At 42.9% G+C, this 23,199-nt stretch overlaps 10 protein-coding genes across 10 annotated transcripts; 8 read left to right on the top strand and 2 right to left on the bottom strand.

Annotated features, from left to right (window-relative positions):
- Positions 1 to 179: 179 nt before the first annotated feature.
- Positions 180 to 4,156, top strand: CANTADRAFT_25567 (ATP-dependent RNA helicase). The gene has a single exon (XM_020207462.1). The coding sequence runs from the start codon at positions 188 to 190 to the stop codon at positions 4,055 to 4,057; it is 3,870 nt and encodes a 1,289-aa protein (XP_020064772.1). The 5' UTR covers positions 180 to 187; the 3' UTR covers positions 4,058 to 4,156.
- Positions 4,157 to 4,476: 320 nt separating this feature from the next.
- On the top strand, positions 4,477 to 8,277 carry POM152 (Pom152p; the record flags this gene model as incomplete). Its single annotated transcript, XM_020209628.1, has 1 exon — positions 4,477 to 8,277. The coding sequence occupies one exon, from the start codon at positions 4,477 to 4,479 to the stop codon at positions 8,275 to 8,277; it is 3,801 nt and encodes a 1,266-aa protein (XP_020064771.1).
- Positions 8,278 to 8,526: 249 nt separating this feature from the next.
- PHHB (4a-hydroxytetrahydrobiopterin dehydratase) lies at positions 8,527 to 8,730 on the bottom strand (the record flags this gene model as incomplete). Its single annotated transcript, XM_020208276.1, has 1 exon — positions 8,527 to 8,730. A coding segment is annotated over one exon (204 nt), but the record flags the coding sequence as incomplete, so codon positions are not given.
- A 402-nt stretch (positions 8,731 to 9,132) lies between these two features.
- CANTADRAFT_20948 (uncharacterized protein) lies at positions 9,133 to 10,995 on the top strand (the record flags this gene model as incomplete). The annotated part of the gene is made up of 1 exon (XM_020206640.1): positions 9,133 to 10,995. One exon carries the CDS (start codon positions 9,133 to 9,135, stop codon positions 10,993 to 10,995), a length of 1,863 nt encoding a protein of 620 aa, XP_020064769.1.
- Positions 10,996 to 11,278: 283 nt separating this feature from the next.
- Positions 11,279 to 14,023, top strand: ZCF9 (Zcf9p; the record flags this gene model as incomplete). The annotated part of the gene is made up of 3 exons (XM_020208286.2): positions 11,279 to 11,976; positions 12,142 to 13,094; positions 13,161 to 14,023. Coding segments are annotated over 3 exons (2,514 nt in total), but the record flags the coding sequence as incomplete, so codon positions are not given.
- A 114-nt stretch (positions 14,024 to 14,137) lies between these two features.
- On the top strand, positions 14,138 to 15,040 carry CANTADRAFT_49487 (uncharacterized protein; the record flags this gene model as incomplete). The annotated part of the gene is made up of 1 exon (XM_020209711.1): positions 14,138 to 15,040. One exon carries the CDS (start codon positions 14,138 to 14,140, stop codon positions 15,038 to 15,040), a length of 903 nt encoding a protein of 300 aa, XP_020064767.1.
- Positions 15,041 to 15,558: 518 nt separating this feature from the next.
- DFG5 (putative mannan endo-1,6-alpha-mannosidase) lies at positions 15,559 to 16,917 on the top strand (the record flags this gene model as incomplete). Its single annotated transcript, XM_020211546.1, has 2 exons — positions 15,559 to 15,593; positions 15,615 to 16,917. The coding sequence occupies 2 exons, from the start codon at positions 15,559 to 15,561 to the stop codon at positions 16,915 to 16,917; spliced, it is 1,338 nt and encodes a 445-aa protein (XP_020064766.1).
- A 130-nt stretch (positions 16,918 to 17,047) lies between these two features.
- Positions 17,048 to 18,850, top strand: CANTADRAFT_50286 (uncharacterized protein; the record flags this gene model as incomplete). The annotated part of the gene is made up of 1 exon (XM_020209808.1): positions 17,048 to 18,850. One exon carries the CDS (start codon positions 17,048 to 17,050, stop codon positions 18,848 to 18,850), a length of 1,803 nt encoding a protein of 600 aa, XP_020064765.1.
- Positions 18,851 to 19,253: 403 nt separating this feature from the next.
- On the top strand, positions 19,254 to 20,918 carry CANTADRAFT_5366 (uncharacterized protein; the record flags this gene model as incomplete). The annotated part of the gene is made up of 1 exon (XM_020210241.1): positions 19,254 to 20,918. The coding sequence occupies one exon, from the start codon at positions 19,254 to 19,256 to the stop codon at positions 20,916 to 20,918; it is 1,665 nt and encodes a 554-aa protein (XP_020064764.1).
- Positions 20,919 to 21,021: 103 nt separating this feature from the next.
- CANTADRAFT_207429 (uncharacterized protein) lies at positions 21,022 to 22,791 on the bottom strand. The gene has a single exon (XM_020206613.1). It carries the CDS (start codon positions 22,298 to 22,300, stop codon positions 21,125 to 21,127), a length of 1,176 nt encoding a protein of 391 aa, XP_020064763.1. The 5' UTR covers positions 22,301 to 22,791; the 3' UTR covers positions 21,022 to 21,124.
- Positions 22,792 to 23,199: the final 408 nt, after the last annotated feature.

Genomic DNA, 23,199 nt, shown 5'->3' with positions numbered 1-23,199 from the left:
TCATGATGGCCTTGCTTTACTCTTGAACAGGATAGGCTTCGGATTGGCCTGTTTGTAGTTTGCTTGAATGATAATCTGGAGTAGTCACTTGCGACTTGTAGGATCCTGCACGTGATGCACCATCCCAATCCTCATCTCAAAAAAATCACCTTCATCTCACATTAGATCCAAGGGCATCGTAAACGACATGGGGAAATATAGAAAGAGATTTAACGAGAAAGCCCGTGCTGGGATGCTCGCTAAGCAGGCCACTCTTAAGAGGGCTAGAAACAAGCAATTCCATAGACACGAAGAAGACCAAAATGAAGAAGTCGATACAGCCAAAATATTCAATGAGCCTAATTCCAACTCAGAAATACTAAAGCCAATGTCCGAGGAGGAAAAGCAAGAGCGTAAAAGAAAACTTGAGGAAACACTCTACTCGGAAAATGCCAAAGAAACCAAAATGTCGAAAGCCAAGAAGAAGAGATTGGACAAATATATCGAGCATCAATTGAAAAGAGAGGAAAAGAAAACCTTACTTGAAAAGTTGTCCAAAACTAAGGTTGATACCTCTCAACTCACTGCATCGAAACTCTTAGGTAAAGGAAAGCAAACCAGAAAAGAAGAAATGGTGGAAGCCTTAGAGCTTGAAAGACAAGGTAGAGGTGATGAAAGAACCAGGGACATCTTATATGAGGAGAGAGAGGTTAAAGAATGGCCAGAGGATATGGAAATAACTCCAAAGTTTCCTAGTAGCGAGGAAGACCTGTCGGACGAAGAGGCAGAAGAAAAATTTCCAGATACCACATCAAGTTCGGGATTTATAGATAATAGACCTGCCAAGTTTGGTGGAAGTGGACTTGGGTTTGGATTTGCCAATTTGCCAAAGATAGGAAAATCAACCGGTACGAAGAAGTATACCTGGAGATTGAAAGTGGAGAAAGAAGAGAACAAAAGATTGAAGATTGAAGATGATAACGATTTCTTGTCCACCGATGAGGAGGAACAAGGCCAAGATGACGATGTCAACGAGAGCGATAACGAAGATCAAGGTTCAGACGAAGAGGATTCCGAGACTCCTGAGTCGGAAGAAATAGATAGCGATACAAACGATGGCACGACCAAGGCTTCAACCGCCAGTGACGAGGAGGTCTCAGAAGATGGTTCAGATGGATCAGAGGAAGATTCTGACGAAGATTCTGAGGAAGAGTCGGATGAAGAACTTGATGAAGAATCAGAGGAAGAAGAGGAAATGTCGCGTTTGATGCAAAACAAGCCAAAGCATTCGAAGGTTGCAGAGTCATTTAAGCAATGGGCTGAGCAACAAGTTCGTAGTCTTGAGGGACGTGATCAGGAGACTGTTATGCCTACCTTAAGTAAGGAAACCAAAGAAAAATACTCCAAACCAAGCATTCATGAAGAAGACGTCGATCATTCATCTGATGAGGAGGGTTACATCCCAATTAATAAAGACTTACAAAGAGAAGCCTTCTTTGTTGAAGTTAACCGTTCTGCTGAGATTCAAAATGTGAGAATCCAATTGCCTGTTTACGGTGAGGAACATAAGATTATGGAAGCCATCAACCATCATGATTGTGTGGTGATCTGTGGTGAGACAGGTTCCGGTAAAACCACCCAGGTACCTCAATTTTTATACGAAGCAGGATTTGGTAATCTCAAACATGATTTATACCCTGGAATGATTGGTGTTACGCAGCCAAGAAGAGTTGCTGCCGTATCTATGGCAGAGAGAGTGGGTAACGAATTGGGTGACCACGGTAAGAGAGTTGGTTATCAAATCAGGTTTGATACCACCATAAAAAATGAAGGTCAAGAGAATGGTACTGCATTGAAATTTATGACTGATGGTGTTCTCTTGAGAGAAATGATGACTGACTTCTTACTTGCGAAATACTCTTCAATTATCATTGATGAGGCTCACGAAAGAAATATTAACACCGACATTTTAATTGGTATGTTGAGTAGAGTGGTGAAATTGAGAAGGAAGTATCATCTGGAAAATCCTGAAAAGTACAAGCCTTTGAAATTAATCATTATGTCTGCTACTTTGAGGGTATCCGACTTCTCCGAGAACAAACAATTATTCAAAACACCTCCTCCTATCATCAAGGTGGATGCTAGACAGTATCCAGTCAGTGTTCACTTTAACCGTAAGACAAATTTTGATTACGTGGAAGAGGCTTTTAAAAAGGCTTCCAAGATCCATAAGAGATTACCTCCAGGGGGTATTTTGATCTTCTTGACAGGTCAAAATGAAATCACCACAACTGTCAAAAAGTTGCGCAAAGAGTTTCCATTCCCTAACAAGAAAAAGCAACAGCCAATTTATGAGGAGTCTGAAGATGTTGTTGTCAGACTCAACAAAAATGCCGATGCAGAAGCAGAAGAAGTTGAACTTGGTGTTAACCAACAGGAATTGGAAGGTATGGATGATTATGACTCGGAGTCTGATTCTGATGAAGAAGGGTTTGAGGAAACGTTAGAGGCACACCAAACTGACAAGGATCCACTTTTCGTGTTGCCACTTTACTCCTTGTTACCAACGAAGGAGCAAATGAAAGTCTTTCAAAATCCGCCACCCGGCAGTCGAATTTGTATTGTGGCTACTAATGTGGCAGAAACTTCTTTAACAATTCCAGGAATCAGATATGTTGTTGATTGTGGTCGTTCTAAAGAGAGGAAGTTCAATGAAGAATCGGGTGTACAATCATTTGAAATTGATTGGATTTCTAAGGCTTCGTCCGATCAAAGAGCAGGTAGAGCAGGTAGAACTGGGCCAGGCCATTGTTACCGGTTGTATTCTTCTGCAATCTACGAAGAATACTTCCCCCAATTTAGTCGTCCAGAAATTTTGAGGATGCCATTCGAGAGTGTGGTTTTGTCTATGAAGAGTATGGGAATTGATCAAGTAGCCAATTTCCCGTTCCCAACTCCTCCAGACAGACTTGCTCTTGTTAAGGCAGAGAAGTTGTTGACCATCTTAGGTGCATTGGATTACGAGAAGAAGCAGATTACTGAGTTGGGTAAAACAATGTCATTATTCCCATTGAGTCCCCGTTTCTCCAAAATATTAATCATTGGTAATCAACATGGTTGCCTTCCATATATCATTGCTATTGTTTCTGCATTATCCGTTGGTGACCCGTTCATTGGAGAGAATGAAATAGGGATCAACACACCTAGAAAGAAACTGGAGTCAGACGAAGAAAGCGAAGAGGAAGATGATATGGATGTTGAAGTCAAGAAGAAGTTAAGATCGAGCTACAATCATTCGCAAGCAGTTTTCTCAAGATTAGACAAATCAAGTGATGCGTTGAAGTTACTTTCTGCTGTTTGTGCATTTGATCATGTTTCCTCCAAAGACAGGAGCCAGTTTTTGAAATCGCACTTCTTGAGGGCCAAGGTGATGGAGGAGATTGTCAAATTGAGAAAACAAGTTGATTATATTGTGAAGAGTAACACCAATCCAGATTCAATTGCTCTTTCCCACGAGGAGCAGGCTAAGCTTGGTGTTCCTACAAAGCAACAAATTTCAGCCATTAAGCAAATGATTGCTTCAGGGTTCATTGATCAGATAGCTATCAGAACGGATTTGGTTTCGAAGGATGTTGAAATTCCTAAGAAAACCACCATTATTAACATTCCTTATACTCCATTTGACCCACTCACTGACTTCAGGGCCGGCGAAGTGGCTTACATTCATCCAGNATCAGTTATCAACCAGTCTGGGGCCATTCCAGCTTCTTACTTGGTGTATCAATCATTGAGCGTTGGTGCCAACAAAAGAGAAGGACAGGAGCAAAAAGTTAGATTGAAGCCGTTGGTTGATATCACCGGCGCACAGTTGACAAGCATAGCCAAAAATTCCCCTTTGATTACCTATTCGAAGCCATTGAGCCATCCCTATGCACCAAAGAATATCACCTCCACCAAGAGAGAGTGTTATGTGGTCCCCAGATTTGCAGCTGCGGTTGGTTCTGGTGGTATAGGTTGGGATCTTCCTGCAATCAAGGTTATTCAGGTCAAAAAGGAAGGATCTTGGGTTATTGTATAGTAGCAAATTCCACAAAGGTAGTTATAGAGCAACGGACCAAATAAAAGTAAAAAACTACATTCTTAAACTTGCAGTACTCCAATATAGCTTTGAAAGTAGAGAAATACAATACTTCTACATTTCAAAAGTGGCACTTAACTCTGGACTTCAGATGTAGTTTCCTTAAAAAATTCTGATAGCCGTTACCTAGCCCCATAATTACTCTGAATGTATTCAACTTCCAACTTTTAATCCTTTACCACATCAAGAAGCTCAACATGCCCCTAGTCAGGCTAGTACGGCTTAGTAGTGCTGTATACGTCTGGCTACAGAAGTACCCTCGGAATTGCCCACCCTCGGAAATAATATCGCGATGTTTGTTTTCGCTAAAAAACTACCTACTACATCTGAAGACTTGTATCCAGAACAGCAAACACACAATGCCACCCGAGCAGCAGGACCGGCGCCACCACGAGGAGGAAGACCTGGAGCCTTTGATACCCTCGAATATTCTAGACCTAGCATCTCAGAGAGTGTTTGTGGTCTCGTTCTTCATATTGATCCAGAGTTGGAAAGTGTATGAGGTCTTGCTATTGAAGTCTGACGTGCCGATCTCCGGAGGCTCATTGGCACCTTCAAACAATTTCACCTTCGTTTTGAAATACGCCATAATTGATGGTCTCTTCCTATGGATCCTACCAATATTGAGTATTCCATACTTGAGATTCTCACCACTCAAGACGTTGATTCTTACCCTCGTGTTGAACTCCGTTACATTTTTTTTGGCCAGCAGTCAGACTGTGGTACTTGTGACCAGTTTTGTCATGCCAGTTTGGAAGGCCATCGCATCCAAGAGAGAATTAACTGTGGTGGGTGATTCCGTTAATTATAACAGAGTGGTCGACATGGAATCTCATTTTAAGGGAAAATTAACTATTCACTATCTACCAGACTCTTCGGCAAAGTTCAATCCTTTCCATTTTGACAAGATATGTTTAGAGAGATCAGAAAACCAACCATTGGAAATGCCAATTGAGTTCAATACTACAACTCAATTAGGGTTCTTGCAATTACAACATATCACACCTGATAACAACGTGAATTATCTTAATTACACAGCTAACACTCTCAAAAAGTTGGGTAGAAAAGATCACTCCCACTTGGGGAGATACCCGGACTACAAGAATGACGATTCCAGGATTTTCTACCTTGAAATACCTTTAAAAGAACCAGGGTTGTACAGGATATCAAAGGTCACAGATATCAAGAATATCAATATTAGAACTTACAAATCTGAGTTCATGATCTCTCATTGTCCTAGTTCCAAATTCTCGTACCCTCCCAGTTTTGATGAGTCAAAGAACTATAAATGTTTATCAAAAACTGGAAATGAAGAACCTCTTCAGCTTCCATTGCTCAGTGTATTTGGTGTCACCCCAGTCACCGTCAAGTTTAATGTGAATTTGAATGGAAAACACTATAAAACAATCAATTCCTCAGTGGGTGAGGTTACAACCAAGCCTTTACTCCAATCAAAGAGGGATGTATCGTGGATCGATTCGCACAGTCTTACTCGTAATACGTTAGAGCAGGAGATTTTACATTATCCTGAAATTATGAATGATGCCAAAGAAGGGACCTTAGAGTTTCAACTAGTTGAAATTATTGATCATTTGGGTAATTCTAAAAGATACAATCCTGCTTCTTCAGACAAAGATGTTAGATTTGATTTTGAATTGAAAAGTGTACCTTCATTTGGCATCACAGATTATGATTCTAGTACCGAGCTTCTCATCAATGGAACCAAGACAATTCAAATCGTGGCTAATCAAAATTTGAAGGATTCAGAATTCCCAATTACAGTCGATATCTCATACACCAATAAGGAAGATGAATTGCTCTCGCACACCATTTCCAAAACATTTAAAAGCTTAACAGACTTAAAACAAGGAATTATTGTCGATAAAGCTGGAAGTTATCGCTTGATTTCTACTAAGAATAGATTCTGCTCCTGTGAAATTTCAAAATCTAATGAAGTTTCTTTCAGTCAGGCATTCCCACCAGAGGTGGGGATTAACGCAGAACCTATTGTCGATAAATGCCTTGGAACTACAGGATATACTTTCGATTTAAGTCTAGTTGGAAGAGCACCATTTCAAGTACAATATACCGTTTATAAGAAGCAGGAAAATGGTGCATTACGCCCAGTTCAATCAGAGCGGGGTACCGTGGCTAGAGTTTTGAGAACTTCGGATAATCATCACACATTCAAGTTTACTCCCACAGCCGAAGGAAATTACGTGATTAAATTCAAAGAATTGAGAGACGCCAACTATATTTCAACAGCTGTTAAGTTAGATGAGGATAAGTACACTTACCTGACATATTTCAATCAAATTTCGAAAGTGTCATTCTTCGAGAATGCCGGAAGGTATATTGAGACTAAGAATATTTGCTCAGGTGAGTCTTTGGAAATTCCTCTTTACTTTACAGGTAATGGGCCTTTCGAGTTTGATGTTGATTTTGTTGACCCTCAAACGAACAAAAAATTAATAAGTTCAGTTAAAGTGAAGGATGCCATGAAATATCTGATTAAATCACCAAAGCAATTAATTGGTAAGAACTATAAGATCAAAGTTTCCAATATTAAGGATAAGTTTACCTGTGATGCTCTTATTGATGAGAGAGAGTCAATAACAGTTAAAAGTAGATCTGATATTCCAGAAGCTCAGATCCAAGTTTCCAGTGAGGTCAAAATAGTTGAAGGAGAATATGCCAATATTCCCTTGGATATCAAGTCTTCCATCGGAAGAACATCGTCAGACAAGCTTGAATATAAGGTTGCTAACCTTTATGACTCTTCAAAAATTACTACTAGAAGCTTAATTGGATCGCTGAACTTGAAAGTGAAGGAAGAAGGTATCTATACCTTAGTCTCGTATGAAAATAGCGGTTGCCCAGGTGTAATCACCAACAAGGAAAGATCTGTGCTTGTTACTTACTATAACAAACCAAACCTTACTGTGTCAAGCGAAAATGTTATGAAGCAACATACAGACGATTCTTTCATTCACTTGAATCCATTGTGTCAAAATTGCGAGAGCCTATTAAAGTTACAATTAGAAGGAGCAAGTCCATTTGTGGTCGATTACGAGATCAAGTTTCCCAACGGCAGATCAGAATCGAAATCTTTGGAAATCAACAAGAATGATGTTACCATTAAACTTCCAACATCACACAGCGGCAGATACGAATACAGATTTGTTGGAGTGTATGATAACTTATACACGAAGAAAACCTATAGAAAGGGAAAGAAGGAATTGCCAAATGTGATGTATGAAATTAATCCTTTGCCCAATGCTAAGTTTGAATCCAGTGAGCAATTCTCGCAAGTATGTGAAACTGCCCTTAACAAGAAGAAAGGACCAATAGTGTCGGTTCCAATGACCCTCAAAGGAAAGTATCCTTATCAATTGAAGGCATCGTTAACTCACGAAGAGACTGGCAAGACTAAGCAAATTCATATCAATGCTTTACAAGAAGCGAAAATTCATCTTGAGTCTGAATACTTTGTTGGTTTGGGTGAACATATCTTGACCATAAACGAATTGACTGATGCAAATGGATGTACAAGAAAGGATTTTTCAACGTTGAATAGTTACGTCATTGTCGTTACTGAGGTTCCTAGTGTTGCAAAGAAGGGTCCAAAGGTTAACTTTTGTGTTGGAGATCATGTTGAATACAACTTAACTGGTATACCACCATTTACTGTCTTCTACAAGTTCAATGACAATGCTAGAAAGGCAGAGCTGTCATTTAACTTCAAGAGATTGGCATCTAAACCTGGTGCTTTAGTCATTGACGGGCTTCAAGATTCATCGACCAGCAAATGTTACGTTGATTTATCTCAATCTCCCGAAGCCCAGGATGAGTTGAGTGTGTATATTCACGACCTTCCCTCGGTTGAAATTAATAAGGGTGATTACATTGTGGAAGATATCCACGAAGGCGACCAAACCGAACTTTACTTCACATTCATAGGTACACCACCTTTCACCTTGACTTACACCAGAACTCTTGAGGTTCCAGCAAAAGGTAACAAGAAGGGTAAGCCTATTGTTGAGAAGCACACCATTGAGAATATTCACGAGTATGAGTATTCCGTATTGGCAAGCTTAGAGGGAACATATGAGGCTGTTGAGGTCAAGGATGCGTTCTGTACGGCCACCAAATACGTATAGGTTATGTAATATAGATAGACAAAATGAGCTAATAGCAGGAAACAAGTAACACGGTATGTAGTCTGGAGTCGGTATGGACAGGCTGCTTCTATATATCTATTAAAGCAGATGAGAGGTACATGCAATTAGGTGGTGTAGTATGAATCATAATTATTCCTTGCGGGACACCAATTCGTTTATGATCTTACTTGCTTCAGACAACGAAACAGCTTTTTCCAGAGTAGTTTTGGGGGTAGAAAAGTCGTCTTGATATGTCTGATTTATCAATTCGGCCAACTTGAAGTCCAATGAGGTAATCTTGTTGCCTTGGTCATGAGTCGTCAACTCTATTTTCACTTTATTATATGTGGTAGTGATTGTAGGATGGTGCTTGAGGGTATGTGCTGGGATCACGATGGAGTTGAGGAATTTCCACGTCTTTGCAAAAGACCCAAACTTGTAGTCTGCCTGCAAGGATAATTGGTTGGGATCAGTGCCTGCTTGGTGCACTTTCCATCGCAAGGCATTTCCGGCGCTGATGTTGAGCTTGTGCACCTGCTCCTCCAAGAGCTTCCCTGTATATGTCTGTATTGTCTTCATGTTATCACCGCCAGGCGAAGGGAGTGTGAGTTCAGGTTGTGGGAAGATAGAACAGTATTCCAATACGGGTGCTACTGTATATGAAGTGGGCTTACCCCGGTGGGTGTAACGGCTCGCGGCATATGTGCAGGAGGTAGGTTTTGGTCCCACCAGATCACAGTACACTTCAGGCCATAGCCGAAACGCACAAACGTCAGCCTGCCTTACCTTCTCCGTTTGGATTGACCCAATATCCCTTGACAGTGGGCTTATAGTGCAGAAGGATAGCTTCCAAGCATGGTATGTGCCTTCTATATCCTATTCTGGCCTGATTCTGATATAGAGTACCCTCACAGTCAAGTGTTGTTGAACCGCAGATACAGAAACGATATACCTGGAGATCAGTCGTTAATACGGAACTTCGAGAATACGTTCAAGAAGCTTCCGAATGAGCAAAAAACCCCGTTTATTGAGAGCAATGGCATAACCTACACCTACATTCGAGGCAATTTCGATATCCTATTGATGGCAGTGTCAGTACGAAATATCAACGCCATGCTGACGATTCTATTTCTCAACCAGTTCTATGGGACCTTATGCCACTACTTATGCTCGGGATCCAATGGGCAGAAACTTGACAAAGACACTGTTAGTGACAATTCAATGTTGATTTTCGACTTGCTAGATGAATGCATGGATTTTGGCGTCATTCAAGTCACCGACTACAACTTGTTAAAGGAGTACATCAAAATAGAGGCCAATCTACCAAAGTTGAAGCAGGGTGCCGAAAAATACTCCTCCGATAGCGAAGACGAATCAGAAACTTCCAAATCGAAATCCAAGTCGAAGAGCCACAAGCACAAGGATATCAAATCCACCCGAAATCAAGCCAATAAATCCGATGTGATGTCTGATGACAATTCCGTGATCAATAGCTCAATTTTGAGGACGTATTCCCTGGCCATAAATTGGCGTCCCAAAGGGATATTTTACGCGAAGAACGAGATTTATATTGACATAATTGAGCACTGTGAATTTCACTATGATATCCAGCTGGAAAAGGTCAAGAAAAACGAAATCCATGGTTCGTGTGCTGTCAAGTGTTATTTATCGGGAATGCCCAATTGCAAAATTGGCTTTAATGAGAAATACATATCCAGTGTTGACAACGAGGATTTCATCGAAAATGAAGAAGAACCAATTGATATGAGTGGTAACCAGCTTGTAATAAAGGATGAAGATGATGATGCAGAAGATGAGCAAGAAACACTAGTTGGAGAAGAAGATCAGGCCAAACGCAAAGATCGTATACCTATCAGGGACATTCAGTTTCATCAATGCATACAATTAGGATCAATTTACAAAGATAATTTGGTTACGTTCACTCCCCCAGATGACAAATTCACACTCATGACATATAATGTTGAACAGCACAAGCAAAAACGAAAGGGAGCATTGATCATGATAAAACCCACTTATAGAATATTGAGCCAGTCTAAAAAGCTCCAAATACTTTGTGTCCTTACTACGAAGTTTAAAAAAAGGCTCCATTGCCGAAATTTACTCGTAAGAATACCAATCAACCCGAATATATTTGACATAACGTCTCTAGACGAGGATGGGTTGAAGTACAAGACGGAAATGGGAGAAGTTAGTTACAAAATCGACAGCTCGGAGCTAGTGTGGTCGATTGATAATATTACTGGGAAAAAAGCGGTGAAGATGATGGCCGAACTTAGTTTGAATTCGGTGACCCAAGCCAACCTACACAATATACAGAACCTGCTCAACCACAGGTTTGAAGAGCAGACACAAAACGAGGAAGATGATGACGATAATATCACCAAGGAGCTCGATACGTTCTATGGGGTGAATGGACAATCTTCCTCACTGGCATCCAAGATCTTGAAAAAGATTACACAAAACAATACTTTCAACAATATCAAAATCACCTTCAACATACCTATGCTATCTTATTCAGGTCTTAAAATTACCTATTTGCGGGTCGATGAAGAGCAGATGAAGTATACATGTTTTCCATGGGTGCGTTACATCACGGAAGCTACCGACAACCAAGTCGATGAACAATCTGGTCGTAACAATGCCAGCCATTGTGATTATCAGTTCAAGTTGGCACCGTCATGCTTTACCCTAATATAGATAGTAATGGTTTATATATACTGCATACACATATAGGGGACTAATCGCATTGTGTGGGGGGTCGTTATCAGGGATACCATGTCCTAATGCGGAACACGATCCCGCGATGCGTTATTATGTCTTATCTTATCTTTTTCAGGAAATGATTAGACAGCTGTTTAAACATGGTTAATTTGCTCTGTTGTCTCTTGCCGTAACCTAGCGTGTATTCAATGGTACTATGGCTACCAAAAGTGTGGCAACCAGAAGCTCTTCAAAATCAACTTCATGTGCCACCAAGCCCAAAATCACAAAAAGTCGTAACGGATGCTTGACATGCAAGAGGAAAAGATTGAAGTGTGACGAAACAAAGCCAGTATGTTTGAACTGTACCAGAAAGAAGATCGAGTGTGGTGGGTATGCCACAAATTTCAAATGGATGTCATATGAGAATGAAGAGGGTCCCGACCCAGAAATAACTTCCAAACCATCCGACAAGTCTCAGCTGCAAAACGACACTTTTCAAAAGCATTTAGAGCTAGCATCTCTCTCTATGACTGGCAAAACACTCGACGACATCAAAATAGAAAATGACCTTATCTCGAAAGGACTTAACCCCAGATCACACCGCAAACACAAACTCAGCGATCCCAAATCAACATTGCCCATGAAGAGAGCACGGAGTCTTTCACAAGAATCCTTGCTGACAGAAAAAGTACTGGCACAGTCATTACAAAGATCATTGAGTAGCAACAGCTGTGTACCGTCGGAACTAAAGTTGATAAAGTCAGAATTTGCTAAGACCAACCATAACTTAGACTCGTTAGCAGAAGCAGCGATTGATGAGATAGAGTCGTCTGGCTCGGGGTCTTTGTCTAAATCGCATTCACCTCTGCATCAAGTGCCATTCTCCCCCAATTTTTCAGAGTTTCTAGTGAAGCACAATTCAGAATTGACGACTACATCAAAATACCCGGAGCCCAACGACGTGAACTTGACTCCGTCTCTTTCTGCTTTGATTAATTTTGCATTTAATGCTGATGATGGGAAGGATGGAGCCTTTGATGTGGAATCTTTGAAATTTAACGGTGAAATCCCCTTGAGCCCCTTAACCTTGGGCCACATGCCATCCAATGATGATATGTCCAAGACCACTAGCTCTGGCAGTCCAAGAACACCAAAAATAAGATTATTAAGCGGCACCAACTCACCTGTTGACAGCATAAATACCCCGTTGACCATGATATTTGACAATGACTCTGCTCGATCATTGTTACGGACTTCAGATCAAGAACAAATCCTCCATTTGTATTCCCTGTACACTTGTACCATCATGTCAATCAAGAACGGAGCAAATGAAAACCCATGGAGGAATATGATTATACCATTGGCAACCAAATATTCCTGCCTATTCAATTCTATAGCATCAATGACCTTATTTCACATGGCAGGAAACAATGAGTTAAGCAATACTCGAAGTTACTTGAGAGCGAAAGGATACACGTATATGAAAAGATGTATTGTTGAGTTGGCTACTGGGTTATCAAGAACTAATGATGATGAAATTTCTCAAGAATTACCTGCTGATATAGCGTTGGCAACTTGTTTAAACCTCGCGGTTGGAGAGTCCTGGGATACCCACATCTCCAGTGGGATTGCCCACTTGAAGGGTGCGAAGAGTATGATCCAGAAAGTATTGAATTTGTTGCGGGAGCAACAGGCATTCTTATCAAAAAAGAGAAAGGAATTGAATAGCAGTCCAACTGCATCAGATTCGGATTACACCGAGATGATCGATAACAAGAAGAAGGACTTGCAAAAGAAATTAATTTTGTTGGACAATCTGGAATGGGATAGAATGGTCCAAGAATCGGACGACTCGGAGTCGGCAGACGAATTACGCTACAAGGACAAGAGTCACGCGGTTGCAATTCCAAAGAGTTTGCAATTCTTATTCAATATCTGGATTTATTTTGAGGTACTTGCCCAAATGACCACTGATAACAATAATGACGACAAGGGTATTGATTTGGTTGCAACAATTACCAGCATGTTGCAAAATTCCAGAAACAAGGAGAAGCAGTCCAGGCGAATAAGGCTGGTCTATAGTGAGACAGGCAGTGTTTCTGAAGATGGATCTCCAGGAAACCGGTCAGACTCTAGTGAACTGAGTTTCGGGGGTGGAGACAGGGATAGTCGTAGTGGCTTCAACTTGTTCGATAACTTGGATACATTCAACTACAACAACGAATATGTCGATCCGCTCTTGGGGTGTGCCCAGTCGCTCTTTCTGCTCATGGGCAAGGTGGCAACCTTGATAGCCAAGATCAGAAAGAAGGGCTCCGACAAGACCCGCAATTCCTTGACAATCATCACGGTTGCAGCCGAGCTCAAACACCAGTTGATTGAATGGAAACCCACCATTACGCCAACCATGTTGAAACAAGCCAATTCCGGAGGAATGTGCGATGATAGCAGCTCAGGAAACACCTGGGATATTTCCTCGTGCATCACCACTGCTGAAGCGTACCGTTTTGCAACCTTGCTCTATTTGCACCAGGCGGTTCCGGAAATTCCTTCACTTTCGTCACACCAGTTGGCAGAGAAAATCTTCATATTACTCGCAGCCATTCCTACAACCTCCCACTTGTATGTGGTGCATATCTTTCCATTATTGGTGGGCTCGTGTGAAGCTGAACCTGGCGAGGAGAGAGAATGGTGCGAGGCCAGATGGGCACACTTATCTCAAAGAATGTGGATTGGGAATATCGACAGGGCGTTCGAAGTGGTGAAGGAGGTGTGGCGACGCAAGGATGAGTATCTTCATAGAAAGCGCAGAAGCATGGATGCTAGCGACTTGAAGGTCAACGTCAGTAATGATGAACAGGACGGAAAATTGCGAAACATATCAGCACAAATTAGCGGGCTTATGGCTGCGGTACATAGTAACCAAAATTCGTCGGTCGAGGATATCCTTGGCGGCATCTCGTCACCCTTGCACTGGAACACTGTGATGAAGGAATGGGGCTGGGAGGTCCTCTTAGGATAGGTAGCATAGCAATAAAATATCTGACACATACAATAGGCCAGCATGGCACGTGACTCCACCCCAATTAGGAGAAAGCTCTGGAGTTGCAACTTCTTTATCACCACCATGTTTTCCATGAGACAGCGCTTGGCGCGTACAATCGTCGGCAGGAGATTCGTGTCCTTGAAGTCAGACCCCTTTGGAATCTCGGGCCTGTTGCCTGAAACTAATGAGATGTTCCCACCACCCAGTCTCATTTCGTTTGACGCTTTTGGTACGCTCTATGTGCCTAAGAAGCCTATTGCCGAACAGTACGCCGAGATTGCCCACAGCTACGGCATTGATTTGCCCGTGGAGACAATCTCGAGCCGGTTTGGCAAGATCCATGCTGAATTGCTCGAGCGGTTCCCCAACTATGGCAAGAACTCCAGCGAGATCACGTCGTCGGAAGACTGGTGGAAACAGTTGGTACTACAAGTGTTTGAACTCGACGCCAACAAGAGCCACGAGCTTTGTCAGGCGTTGGTCGACCACTTCACGGGGCCTGGCGCCTACACTGTGTTCGACGACGTAGAACCTGCTCTCCAGGCCCTCAAAAAGCGGGGAGTCAACATGGTTGTGCTGAGCAACTCCGACTCGCGAGTGGTGGCCATTCTCAAGAACTTGGGGCTCTCTCAATACTTCTCCAACGTGTACGTGTCGTACGAGCTCGGGGCGGAAAAGCCCAACAAGAAGTTCTTCGACGCTGTGGCCCGGAAACAGGGCCAGACCATTGACAAGTACGAGAGGATGTGGCACGTTGGCGACCACCGTGACAAGGACTTCATTGGTGCCATCCGTGCCGGGTGGAACGGGGTGTTGTTAGACCGGCACAGAGCCAGCGGCTACTTTGGGCCTCAGGCTGCCAGGCAGGAGGCGCTGATCTCTTGTCTGCTCGCCAGCCATGCCCCCACCCACGCATACGATAAAGTGATTGTGGCCAACAACAGGGTAGTGCTCACGTCCTTAACGCAGTTGGTGGAGTTGTACGAGTTTTAGCGTGAGCTCGAGCATGGATTACATCCATCATGAGTTGAGATGGGTTAGTACTGACCATCAGCAATGGATTTACTTTTCTGGCAGTCGTCGTTAACTACAACACTCAGTAATGGTTCATTTGCTTTCCTGGTAGTCCCCCTTCTGTGATGTTATGCAGATGCACTCGATTACGGAGCTCAAACATACATGTTCACTGCTACCCATCAATAGTTCCCTATTATTGTCCCATGTTGCGTCCTCTCTGTTATTGAATCTCCCCAGCAAATCCACCCACTACATAGACGGCCTTGGCGCCTAAACCTCCAGCCATTCCCGTGCCACCTACTTGGCGTCACCACCACCGTAGATCTCTTGCCATTCCCCACCACATCGGGTGGCTCTACGCAGGCACCAGTTCTAAACTTAGTCTCCCGCACGCAGAAATGTAAACAGGAGGCACAGTTAAACGTGATAGAAGGCTACGCATCTTCTACAAATTAAACCCTAGCTCGTTTATCAAACTAGACAGATTCCAGACGATGAGGTTTAACTTAGCCAATACTGTCGCTGGCTTGTGGGCGCTAGGCGCCGTCAGTGCCGTCGAATTAGATATCAACGATAAAGATTCCATCTGTGCAGCAGCAAAAGTCATAATGGATGGTGAGTTGAACTACTACGAAGGAACCAAGAAGGGAGGAGTGGTCGGCATGTTCGCTCCCCCAAACTACTGGTGGAATGCTGGTGAAGCATTTGGTGGCTTGGTCGATTACTATACCTTCTGTGACTCAGGCAACCTGTCCTTGGAGAAATTGATCTTGGACGGGATGTTCCATCAGGCAGGTGAGAACTTCAACTATATCCCCTCCAACCAGTCGATGACTGAGGGTAATGACGATCAGGGTGTTTGGGGCTTGGCCACTCTTCAGGCTCTTGAGAGAAACTTCACCGAACCAGAAAACCACAGTTGGTTGTCATTGTCCCAGGCAATCTACAACACCATCAACGCTAGATGGGACATGGAAGAGTGTGGAGGTGGTTTGAGATGGCAGATCTTCACCTGGAACTCAGGCTACAACTACAAGAACTCCATTTCCAACGGATGTTTGTTCAACTTGGCTGCCCGTCTTGCAAGATACACCGGAAACGACACCTATGTGGCGACCGCAGAAAAGGTATGGGACTGGATGGTTGAAGCTGGATTCATGGTGGAAATCGATGGCCAGGCCGAGATTTACGATGGTGCTCAAATCACCAATAACTGCTCTGAATTCACAAAGACTAAGTGGTCTTACACCTACGGTGTTTTCATGTCAGGAGCAGCCTACTTATACAACTTCACTGGTGACGACAAATGGTTGACAAGAACCGAGGAACTTGTCAAGTCCAGTGGCTATTTCTTTAACAACTCCATCATGTTTGAAAGATCCTGTGCAGTGGGTAACCATTGCAATAATGATCAAAGATCTTTCCGTTCGTTATTTTCCCGTCTTTTGGCCTTGACTGGGGTTATTGCTCCTACCACCAGATCCGACATGCTTGAAAATATCCAAAAGAGTGCTGCTGCCGCTGCCCAGTCTTGTTCGGGTGGTTCTGACGGTGTTACCTGTGGTGAGAACTGGTCTGTCACTGGTTGGGACGGAATATTCGGGTTGGGCGAGCAGATGTCAGCATTAGAAACAGTACAAGCCCTATTGGTTTTGGCCCACGACGTCCCACTCCCTCTTTCCGTGGACACTGGAGGAACCTCCAAGAGTGACCCCAATGCCGGTATCAACGATAGTATTCAAACTAATAAGAACTTGATCAATGTCAAAGGAAAAGACAAGGCCGGTGCCGGCTTCTTGACTGCCATTGCATTGGCCATCATTTTGGCGGGTGCTGTCTGGATGGTTTTGTAGCCAGGCTCCCCTGTATAGTTATACACCATAATCTCAGTAAACGTATATGTCACGTGAAGCTGCTTAGCCGCGATGCACTGTATTTAACCAGCAACTTATCTACTGATAACGAAACGCTTCACCCTTCACAATGGTGTTATTCGAATCGATAAACAAGCTCACCAACCCCCGCATCCTAGCGGGTGGTAGAAGAAGACATTTGTTCATCCCTCCATCCACACAAACCCCGCTTTTCAGCTATGGAGAGGGCGAGGACCAGAGGTCGTTTCTCTCGTTAATTGAATCTGGTTCCGTGATAGCAGACCAGGAAGACGACGTTAGTGATGCCGCCAGTGTAAGCACTTCGAGGTCGCTTCCTTCCACTTTAAACTCGGTACACACAAACGAAGACCAGGAGTCGTTCCACAGCTGGTTGCTTGAAACCCACCAGAGAAGATACAACTCGGAGTCCGAGAACAACAGCGAAGGCTCGGCATCCTTGAACGACCTCGCATCATCACAGCATACTTCTGGCTCCTTATCGAGCTCCTTCAACGAATGGGAAGATTTTGAGAACTTAAAGACAAACTACATCATTGAGTCCAAAGTGTTACTTAAATACTCCATACCCTTGGTCATTACCTTCGTATTGGAACATTTCTTCTCGATTGTCTGCTTGTTGGTAGTAGGGCATTTGGGTAAGAACGCATTGGCTGCCGTATCCTTGGGCACCATGCTCTCGACTATTACATTCGCAATCTTTGAGGGCATTGCCACAGCCTTGGACACGTTGTGTCCACAAGCATATGGGGCTGGAAACTATGATTTGATGAGTCTTACGGTCCAGAGGTGTACTGTGTTCTCGTGGGTTATTTTCATCCCCTGTGGATTATTGTGGTGGTTTTCGTCTTTCTACTTGAAGTACATTATAGACAATGAAGAGGTGTTGGAATTGACTTCCATCTTCTTGAAAATCTTGATTGCTGGAGCTCCTGGTTACATCTTCTTTGAGAATGCCAAAAGATTTCTTCAAGCGCAGGGTATTTTTGAGGCAGGAACAGGAGTTTTGATCCTCACGGCACCCATCAACATCTTCCTTTCGTGGTTTCTTGTATGGAATGAAACGTTTGGAATTGGGTACATTGGCGCGCCAATCGCAACAGTGATCAACTTCTGGCTCATGGCTATCTTCTTGGTTCTCTATGTCCGGTATATTGACGGGGACAAGTGCTGGTTTGGAATTGCGCCCACATCCAGTCTTTTTGAGGAGTGGAAAGAGTTATCCCACTTGGCCATCCCGGGTATTGTTATGTTGGAATCAGAATATTTGGCATATGAGATCATGACCTTGTTTGCGTCCTATTTCGGGACCACCGAACTTGCTGCCCAAAGCACGGTATCCAGTATTGCGTCCTTGACGTACATGGTTCCGTTTGCTGTGAGTATTGCCTCATCCACAAGAATTGCCAATTTTATTGGAGGCCAAAACATCCATGCTGCGAAGTGTGCCACCAACACCGGGCTATTTGCGGCATTAATCGTTGCGTCGTGTAACTGCTTGGTATTATTTACGTTCAAGCAAGAAATCGCTCAACTCTTCAGTTCCGACGAGGAAGTCACTGCCCTTATTGTGCAACTTTTCAACCCATTAGTGTCTATCATTCAAATCTTTGACGGAATTGCCTCGGTTGCGGGAGGCATTTTGAGGGCTCAGGGGTCCCAGAAAATAGGAGGCATTATCAATTTCGTTGCTTACTATGCATTTGCACTTCCGCTTGCCATGCTTCTCAGCAAGGTAGGAAACCTTGGCCTCGAGGGATTGTGGCTAGGTGTTGGCAGTGGAATGATTTTGATAGGACTCAGTGAGACAGTAGTGATCTTGTCCAGTGACTGGGACCACATCATGCTCAAAGCCGGTCTCCGTAACGAGATCTCGGATGAAGAATCAATCTGATCTCTCCGCAAGAAACCTAGATATAGAATACACAAAATCACCGTTTTATGGCAGTTTAATCCCGCTGAGTACATATCTCGAAGAAGCGACAATAACCAGGCACGCCAGAATAGCCCGCATTGGTTTCTAGTGACACAAAATGCATTCCTTATCATGAAATATTTTGAGCGAGTGAATGCGAAAGATAACTGGATCTAGTTAAGTTTAGAAAAGGTCGTGGGGCGTTATCGATGTAGTTCTGATAACGTCGATTTGGCCTGCCGGTGAATGTACTACTATTTAAGCTTCGGGTGCCCAATATTAGTTTCAATTTCTCAAATTCTCCTACCACTCACCCTACCTGACCACTATGTCCCAGTCTTCTAAAGAAAAGTCCAAGTATGAGGTCCACTCGGTGGAGAGCATGGGCTTTGGAGATATAAATCACTACGTGTCTAATGGTAGAGACGGTCAAATTAATCTTGACGAACTAGCTCGTGCTAACAATAAAAAAGCCGGATTCATTTTGGAAGAAGCCCAGGCCAACTTGGAGTTGGCCGCAGAAACTGGGTATAAACCAGAATTACGCCGTAACTTCAGTGTGCTCTCGCTTTTAGGAGTGGGTTTTGGACTCACCAACTCGTGGTTTGGAATATCGGCCGCCTTGACTACCGGAATCAGCAGTGGAGGCCCCATGATGATTGTTTACGGAATTATTATTGTTGCCTGTATCTCCATGTGCATTGCCATTACTTTGAGTGAGCTTGTCAGTAGTATGCCCAATGCTGGTGGTCAATATTACTGGACCATGAAGTTGGCTCCAAAAAAGTACGCTCCATTCGCTTCTTATATGTGCGGAGCATTTGCTTGGGCAGGTTCGGTCTTCACCAGTGCTTCAGTGACCATCTCTATGGCTACGTCGCTTGTTGGTATGTATGCCTTAGCACATCCAGGCTTTGTGGTTCAAAGATGGCATGTGTTCATTGCTTATCAGTTGAGTAATTTATTCTTATTGATGTTCAACATCTACGAAAAGCCCTTACCGGCGTTGTCAAAGGGAGCATTGTACATCTCCTTGTTATCATTCGTGGTCATCACCATCACTATCCTTGTCAAAGCTAGTGGCAACTACCAGAGTGCCCACTTCGTGTTTGTTGAATTTAATAACAACACTGGTTGGTCTTCCTCAGGTATTGCATTTATTGTCGGTTTAATTAACCCCAACTGGTCCTTTAGTTGCTTGGACGCAGCAACTCACCTTAGTGAAGAATTATTGGAGCCTAGAAGACAAATTCCGATCGCTATTATTGGCACTGTAATCATAGGATTGGTGACTTCTTTGGTTTATTCGATCGCAATGTTCTTCTCCATCAAGAATTTGGATGCGATCTTGACTTCTACCACAGGCGTTCCAATTTTGGATATCTTCTATCAAGTTTTAGGCTCAAGGGCCGGGGCAATTGTGTTAGAGTCGTTGGTGTTCCTCACCGCTCTCACCTGTAACGTTGCATCCCACACCTGGCAAGCAAGATTATGTTGGTCATTCGCTAGAGACAATGGACTACCAGGTTCCAGGTATTGGTCTAAGGTGAACCCCAAGACAGGGCAGCCTATTAATGCCCACTTCATGTCCTGTGCTTGGTGTGCCGTTATTGGGTGTATCTACATGGGTTCCACGACGGCATACAATGCCATGGTTATTGGTTGCATTATCTTTTTGCTCCTTTCGTACAGTGTTCCAACTGTATTTTTATTGCTTAAGGGAAGAGACAACATAAAACACGGGCCTTTCTGGATGGGGAAAATTGGATTATTCTCGAATTATGTGGTGCTCATTTGGACTCTTTTCACTCTTGTGTTCTACAGTTTTCCCCCAGTTATGCCGGTCACTGCTGGTAACATGAATTATGTTTCAGTAGTTATTGGTGTTTTTGGAGTATACTGTGTGATTTACTGGTTCGCCAGGGGAAGAAGCAAGTACACTACAATAGAAGTTAGAGAACAAGGCATTGAGGCTTTAACAACAAATCTCTCCAGGCAAATCACTAATGTCGAAATGATTTTAAGCAATATAGCAAGTAGAAAATAAAACTCCTCCGGTAGGCTGCAATATACATCACTTTTCACACCCGTAAGGCCATACTAAGATTCGATTACCAACTGAAGTGACCACATTTGTCTCATTATTTCTTTATATTCATACAATTTGTTCAGATTACTGCAAATTTAAAAAAGATAACTAACGAACTATTATTCAAATTTGTTGTCATCATCATTCATTATTCTGAACCTTTCCTAACTAAGTGGCTCGTTAGATTCTTCTTTCCCGAACATCATGAATAGCCGTTGCAATTTGGAATCAAATACATTGACCTTTTCATTATATTCCACTCTGTTCTGCTCAATACTTCTTAATCCCTGGATCACATCATCGGATAATGAATAAACCAATCCACCATGTAGATAGTATGGGTGCAAAAATAGCTTATTTGACAACTCATCTGGAATTTCCGACCAGCTTCGTTCCAAGATGATGTTCGTTTTGAGCAGATATGACTTGACGACCAACTCCTGGTTGGTCCTTTCAACTCCCCCATTATATGTCAAAACTGGTTTGCTAGTTAAATTTGTCCAAATGGCTTTTTCCAATGGGGATTTGGTTGCAAAGTTTAGAAAGTTCGAACCATGATAGCTACTTGCAAAGTGATAATTGACTGGGGGCTCTTCAATATACCTCAAACTAAATTCATCCTGATAGTACTCTATCAAGCTCATGAAATTAGATTCAAGATTGGAAGGTAAATACTCCAGAACCAGGCCTCTGATTTTTGGTTTGCTCCTCGAGCTATTACTGAAAAACGATTTGAATACAGCACCATAAGTCTCAAAAGATTCGTTATGAACTTTGAATACACTTTTGAAATCAATAATATGAGGGGAATAAATGTTGTAGTTCAAACATTCATAGTTATCGACATCTAGATTTTGTATCAAAAATTCCTCTACTGATCCAGCAATACTGTATGGTAACTCAAACAAAAATTCTACTCGGACTGTATGATACCCTCGAAATCTATACCTTAAACACTCGATGACAATCTCACCCGAAGGATAGTAATCTTGATAGGCAGTGGTACCGAACATTACTCCGGGCTTTCGGCTATAGCCACTTATTCCGTCTTCAGCATCTGATAGTGTCAAGACAAAGCAAAATGATTTATGCACATAAGCTCCGTTGGTGTCCTCATTCAACTTTTGCACCCATGGTCCGTATTTGAGAACGATATCGTTTAACTTGAAGTCTTGTACTTGGTAAAAATTGGTATTATTTCGCCTGCATAAATTCAAGTATGCTTCCGTGGTGTGAATCTTGTGCTCTGGTGCCGGCGATCTTGGTAAGTCAATTGGATGTGAAGGTATCAATACCAGATTCAGTGCCAAAGACATTAGTCTCATTTTAGTCTGGGCCATTTTGGGTCAAAAACACCCCTGACAAAGGTACACTTATATACTGTGCCACACACATGTGCTATATTGAATAGGGAGTTAATATCTGATTCGGTGTAGTTGTTGGCCGTTATTGTCAACACGATTTTTAAAATTGGGGTTGCGATGCAGGTGTCAATGCCACCGCTATCTCCGAAATGTGGAGCCTATTGTGCCAACGGCCTACATGAAGGTGCGAGAATTATTCCTCTTTGTTAATCGATTATCTACATTGGTTCATCTTGATTCATAGATCTATCTGCCTCGATTATGTACCTGAAACGAGCTAGCTTTTGCTGGATAACTCGTGTCTCCCTTTTGCCCCCCTTTCCTCCTATGCTCAGGCTACATTCGCCGTGGACTGATAAGCTGATTGCTCAGGGTCCAACATTTTAGTTACATATCACGGAGGACACAAATGCCAAATTAGACTAGGTTGCATTTACGAAACGACCCAACATGATATTTTGAATGACCAGTAATAGGGTTGAACGGGCTCAGTGCAGCAGCGCCTCAAAAATACTACAGATGTGGTTAGCTTTTAAATAATCATGGGGCATTACCGTAAATCTTGTGGGAATTTGGGGGGTCACATAATGAAAGGGTATGACTTGCTTTATCAAAAGGCTTAGTAGCCATCTTTCAATGTCCTGTAGTGGTAATTGAGGCCGCTGGCTCCGTGCTGCTTTCGTAAGTCGTGGTTCGATAGAGATTGGCACCATCTACGAAGCAGTAGCATCTTGGTAAAGTTGGCCCCTGCATCATCCTGGTTGTGAGGCGTTACAGATAGCGGTGTCAGCGCAAACCTGTAGCATATTATGTATCATCTACAGATAATATTTAATGCGCAACCAGGCGATAACCTTAAATTTGACACTAAATAT

The sequence above is a fragment of the Suhomyces tanzawaensis genome, assembly GCF_001661415.1.
Source record: "Suhomyces tanzawaensis NRRL Y-17324 unplaced genomic scaffold CANTAscaffold_3, whole genome shotgun sequence".
NCBI lineage: Eukaryota > Fungi > Ascomycota > Pichiomycetes > Serinales > Debaryomycetaceae > Suhomyces > Suhomyces tanzawaensis.
The sequence above is the reverse complement of the archived record's forward strand: the minus strand, read 5'-3'. Positions and strand labels throughout refer to the sequence as shown.